Raw genomic sequence first — 7,136 nt, forward strand, 5'->3', positions numbered from 1 at the left:
ACTGTTTTATATACCATGAAAGGGTCACCGATAACCCTACCACCTGAATCGGGTGGTCTAGTGTACACGAGACTGGTGTAGAAACGTTGGAAGCTTCAGGGAAGAATGTTAATGATTGTGAACTTTACTTCCAATAGTCACCGTCTGGGCCACGTACTGGTTGCCGATATGCACAGAGAGGTGCCTGAGTGTATTTCTCCTGCTGTCTAGTACATTGTAAGAGACTCTGCGTACTTCATTTGCTGCAATGTGCTGCTAGTCCTAGGACTTTGCTGATATACTATAATAAACAGCTAAATACTATAATTACTGTAAATTATATAACACACTAGGCTACTAAACACATTTACGTGTATACGTGTGATAAAGGTTTGAGAAAATGATAAATAAAATACAATGATCCCTCATTATAATGCCAGAGTAACACACAGGCTGGGATGGTGGTATAATGAGGGAAACATATCATGTAATTAATACAATTTAATTAATGTGTGTGTGGAGATACTTGGTGGTAAGTGAGGGAGGTATAATGGAGGAGTGCTAAATTGAAACAATAAATTCTAAAAAAAAAAAAAAAAAAAAGGTCCTAACACTGAAATGACAGGTGTATTCATATCGGCATGCAGTTGAGATCCCGGCAGACATGTTGGGGTACTTACCGGCAGGCATCGGTATCCAAACCCTGTCAGGATTTTGACCGCCTGGATCCTCAGTGCTGGCATCCCGTACCCAACCCACTTGGGTATGGGATGCCGGCGCTGAGAGTCCCAGCGTTCAAAATACCGAAAGGGTTTGGGCACCGATAGCTGCCGGTAAGTACCCTAACCCATCTGCCGGGATCTCCCGCTACGACTACACCTGTCATTTCAGTGTTGGAACTTTTTTATTTTTTTTAGAATTTATTGTTTCAATTTAGCACTCCTCCATTATACCTCCCTCACTTACCACCAAGTATCTCCACACACAAATGTTAATTAAATTGTAATAATTACATGATATGTTACCCTCATTATACCACCATCCCAGCCTGTGTGTTACTCTGGCATTATAATGAGGGATCATTGTATTTTATTTATCATTTTCTCAAACCTTTATCACACGTATACACGTAAATGTTTTTATTAGCCTAGTGTGTTATATAATTTACAGTAATTATAGTATTTAGCTGTTTATTATAGTATATCAGCAAAGTCCTAGGACTAGCAGCACATTGCAGCATTGCAGCAAAATAATTACGCAGTCTCTTACAATGTACAAGACAGCAGGAGAAATACACTCGGGCACCTCTCTGTGCCTTACTCCTAAACCTAACCCTCCTTCCCCGCTGCCTAAACCACGCCCCCCCTCCCCACAGCCTAAAGCTGGCCACACACTAGACCAACTTACATCCAACCAGCCAACTTGTTAATTGGTTGGAGTGAAAATCTGGTAATGTATGGGAGTAACTGATGATCAGCAATTTGCTCCTAAATGCCAGAAAACAGATGAAATGGTCGTTCAGACAAGTTTGTTAAATGTTTGATCTAAACTATTTGTTCAAACAACAGTTTTTGTCCATTTTCCAGCGTTTGGGAGCAAATTGCTGATTGTCAGTTACCAGATTTTCATTCCAACCAATCAACTAGTTGGCTGGTTGGACAGATAATCTTTAGATGTGTGGCCAGCTTTAATCTAACCCCAACCACAGTCTATCCCTAACACTAGTACCTAATCCTCCCTACAACCCCAATACTTACCATCAGGATGCTGGCGCCGGGATTCGGACTGGTGTCGGGATTCCGGCACCGGCATTCTCAGCGCCCGCATTCCGACTGCCGGGATTTCAACTACATCCCGAACAAAGTATATTTACAGTATACTAATGCAAAGCATTGTGGTATGGGCAAATTTCTATGTCAGAAGTAATTCATTATTGTAATAAAAAATATTATAGTGTTACCCTTTTATGTTTGAAACTTATGCGAACAAACTTGCAAAAAAACCTTAGTTTAGAACTGTAATATACACAAACACAGCTGATTGCCAATTGGGCATTATTACACCATGCATATATTACACTTACACCATGCATACATCACACCTACACTTACACCATGCATACGTCACACCTACACTTACACCATGCATACATCACACCTACACTTACACCATGCATATGTCACACCTACACTTACACCATGCATACATCACAACTACACTTACACCATGCATATGTCACACCTACACTTACACTATGCATACATCACACCTACATTTACACCATGTATACGTCACACCTACACTTACACCATGCATATGTCACACCTACACTTACACTATGCATACATCACATCTACACTTACACCATGCATATGTCACACCTACATTTACACCATGTATACGTCACAACTACACTTATGCATACGTCACAACTACACTTACACCATGCATACATCACACCTACACTTACACCATGCATACATCACTCCTACACTTACACAATGCATACATCACTCCTACACTTACACAATGCATACATCACTCCTACACTTACACCATGCATATGTCACACCTACACTTACACCATGCATACATCACTCCTACACTTACACAATGCATACATCACTCCTACACTTACACAATGCATATGTCACACCTACACTTACACCATGCATATGTCACACCTACACTTACACTATGCATACATCACATCCACACTTACACCATGCATATGTCACACCTACATTTACACCTACACTTACACCATGCATATGTCACACCTACTCTTACACAATGCATACATCACTCCTACACTTACACAATGCATATGTCACACCTACTCTTACACCATGCATACGTCACACCTACACTTACACCATGTACGCGTCACAACTACACTTATGCATACGTCACAACTACACTTACACCATGCATACGTCACACCTACACTTACACCATGCATACATCACTCCTACACTTACACCATGCATATGTCACACCTACACTTACACCATGCATACATCACAACTACACTTACACCATGCATATGTCACACCTACACTTACACTATGCATACATCACACCTACACTTACACCATGCATACATCACACCTACACTTACACCATGCATATGTCACACCTACACTTACACCATGCATACATCACTCCTACACTTACACAATGCATACATCACTCCTACACTTACACAATGCATATGTCACACCTACACTTACACCATGCATATGTCACACCTACACTTACACTATGCATACATCACATCCACACTTACACCATGCATATGTCACACCTACATTTACACCTACACTTACACCATGCATATGTCACACCTACTCTTACACCATGCATACGTCACACCTACACTTACACCATGTATGCGTCACAACTACACTTATGCATACGTCACAACTACACTTACACCATGCATACGTCACACCTACACTTACACCATGCATACGTCACAACTACACTTATGCATACGTCACAACTACACTTACACCATGCATACATCACAACTACACTTACACCATGCATACGTCACACCTGCACTTACACCATGCATACATCACTCCTACACTTACACCATGCATATGTCACACCTACACTTACACCATGCATACATCACAACTACACTTACACCATGCATATGTCACACCTACACTTACACAATGCATACATCACTCCTACACTTACACAATGCATATGTCACACCTACACTTACACCATGCATATGTCACACCTACACTTACACTATGCATACATCACATCCACACTTACACCATGCATATGTCACACCTACATTTACACCTACACTTACACCATGCATATGTCACACCTACTCTTACACCATGCATACGTCACACCTACACTTACACCATGTATGCGTCACAACTACACTTATGCATACGTCACAACTACACTTACACCATGCATACGTCACACCTACACTTACACCATGCATACATCACTCCTACACTTACACCATGCATATGTCACACCTACACTTACACCATGCATACATCACAACTACACTTACACCATGCATATGTCACACCTACACTTACACTATGCATACATCACAACTACACTTACACCATGCATACATCACACCTACACTTACACCATGCATATGTCACACCTACACTTACACCATGCATACATCACTCCTACACTTACACAATGCATACATCACTCCTACACTTACACAATGCATATGTCACACCTACACTTACACCATGCATATGTCACACCTACACTTACACTATGCATACATCACATCCACACTTACACCATGCATATGTCACACCTACATTTACACCTACACTTACACCATGCATATGTCACACCTACTCTTACACCATGCATACGTCACACCTACACTTACACCATGTATGCGTCACAACTACACTTATGCATACGTCACAACTACACTTACACCATGCATACGTCACACCTACACTTACACCATGCATACGTCACAACTACACTTATGCATACGTCACAACTACACTTACACCATGCATACATCACAACTACACTTACACCATGCATACGTCACACCTGCACTTACACCATGCATACATCACTCCTACACTTACACCATGCATATGTCACACCTACACTTACACTATGCATACATCACACCTACACTTACACCATGCATACATCACACCTACACTTACACCATGCATATGTCACACCTACACTTACACCATGCATACATCACACATACTTACGCCCATGTTTTTAAACATTTTCCTTGCAAAGTAGGCATTAGCTTTTAAACATCAATGTAACTTTACAAATCTCACTAATACAGATAAAAACAGCTAAACACAGAAAAGCATAATATATGCCAGAGCGGCAAAGGGAGCTCCAATTGGTGTCTTCTGTGCTTTTGCAAACAGCCAATTCGTAAGCGGTTCGCCAGTGCTGGCGACTGTCATCATTATCATCTGTTATTAATACCTGACACTAATGATCTGCAAATAATATGGCTCTCTAATGCATCTTTTTCCCTCCAGTCCCTATGTATTCGCAGTAGAGTACACACACCCACACTGCTATTCAGTTCATTTTCAACTGATCCAATGTTCATGAGTTTGTAGACCATAAAGTACCCAAGGACCAGTTGCATCAATGAGGACCTTCATGAACACATATTTATAGGGCACTGTAGTCTAGTGATTGATAAGATGCATATTCAGAAATATATGCTTAGTTCACAAAATCGCTGCCTCTACTGTGTATTGGTGACAGGGGCATAAGTATGAAGAGGAGGCAGAATCAGAATAATGAACAGTGAAAGAGCGATTAGATAGGTAGGATGAGAACCAAGAAAGGACTGTGTCTTGAAGACCTAGGGATTGTAGTGTTTGTATGAGAAGAGAGTGGTCAACAGTGTTAAAGGCAGCAGAGAGATCTAGAAGAATAAGAAGTGAGTAATGGCCTTTAGCCTTGGCAGTGATCAGATCATTTACTACCTTACTCAGTGCTGTATCTGTGGAGTGATGACTGACTGAAGTGGATCCAATAAGTTGTGCGAGTTAAGAAAGTGTGTGAGGCGAGTATAGGCAAGTCTCTCCAGTAGCTTGAAGGAGCATGGGAGCTGGGAGATAGGACGGTGTAATGGTTAGCATTACTGCCTCACAGCACTGAGGTTGTGGGTTCGTTTCCCACTATGGCCCTAACTGTGTGGAGTTTGTATATTCTCCCTGTGCTTGTGTGGGTTTCCTCCGGGTGCTCCGGTTTCCTCCCACACCCCAAAAATATATACTGGTAGGTTTATTGGATCCAAACAAAATTAACCCTAGTGTGTATGTGTGTGACCATGTGGTAGGGAATATAGATTGTAAGCTCCACTGGGGCAGGGACTGATGAGAATGGACAAATATTCTCTGTAAAAGCTCTGTGTAATATGTGTGCGCTATATAAATAACTGGTAATGAATAAATATTTATAATCCTCTATGATTAACATTGATTATAACAGAAAAATCAATTCCACAAATTTGTGTGTTTATAATATTTTAATAACTTTTGTTGGGGGGGGGGAGGGAACTGTATTTAATCAGTAAGGATTTAATGCTCTTCTCTTTCTGTTACAGGGTCATCCTTTCATTGTTCAGTTTGATGATGGTAACACAGAGGTTGTGTCCATGTGGGTGTGTAGGGCGTTGGAGGAACGACGGGCACAGAGTGGCCAGGAGTGAGATGATGTCACAAGGCAGAACCAAACTGGCCCATACCAACTGACTGTGGGGAGCGGCTGTGATATGCACAGTGCACTGACTGGTAACCAATAGCTGGTCATATTGTGTAACTGTGCGTGTTCAGTGGGACTTGTTAGTAGAATATTCCATAAAGTGGCAGCTAACAACAAGCGACTAAAGAAGATCGTACAGGACAGTAAGAACAGTGAACAAAGTTTGGACTGTTACACACTTCAGCCACTCTTGGAATTTACAATGATTTGCTAGAAACGCTCGCTTTCTGCTGTGTCACAGAGGAAGAACAGAACACGTATTGTACCCTTATACTAAGCATGTGTGACACTCGTTGGGATGATTGGGTCTCATCCTTCCGAGACACAAAACCGCTTGACACATTGAAGTCTCCAGTTCATTGCAGTGTCTTCCAGAATTCAGGTTTCTGCTGCATATACAAGTGCCATATTGTAATACAGGCCCCAGCTGGACATACAGCAGTTGTGAGATGCAGGTGACTGTGACACATTGATCCCCTGCTCCTAGACTCGCGGGTTCCTCCCCGCGCGTGGATTGAGCTTGGCTTTCTCTCATGAAGGTTGTATTTGTATTACTCAGTAATAATTACTGTATGTTTGTTATGGTTATGGTATGACTTGCACAAACCTATCCTTTTTCCGTACTAATAAACTTTTTTTTATACAAATTATTTTGTTCTTTATCAAGTCAAATGTGAAGAGCCTTAGGTTGGAATGTCCAAGTCATTGTCTGAGTGAGTGACGATGGCTTCCTCTTGTTAGTGCAGCATTCTGGTAGGGAAGTGCTGCATCAGAAGTCTAGAGGACAAGTGAATCTGATAATTTTATACATACACAAGGTGTTTAAATTAGAGATGAGCGGGTTCGGATTTACTCGGTTCTTATCGCAACTTTAC

General features: G+C 41.4%; 1 protein-coding gene across 1 annotated transcript in view; it reads left to right on the top strand.

Annotated features, from left to right (window-relative positions):
- MAP2K5 (mitogen-activated protein kinase kinase 5) overlaps nt 1-6,908 on the top strand; it is a 105,871-nt gene extending 98,963 nt beyond the window's left edge. The window contains exon 22 of the mRNA XM_088452775.1: nt 6,104-6,908. Within this exon, the coding sequence (XP_088308901.1) occupies nt 6,104-6,208 (105 nt within the window). The 3' untranslated portion in view covers nt 6,209-6,908. The remainder of the gene's footprint in view (nt 1-6,103) is intronic.
- The last annotated feature ends 228 nt before the right edge of the window (nt 6,909-7,136 follow it).

This window comes from Taudactylus pleione, unplaced genomic scaffold, assembly GCF_031769625.1.
Source record: "Taudactylus pleione unplaced genomic scaffold, aTauple2 ptg000556l, whole genome shotgun sequence".
NCBI classification, from domain to species: Eukaryota; Metazoa; Chordata; class Amphibia; order Anura; family Myobatrachidae; genus Taudactylus; species Taudactylus pleione.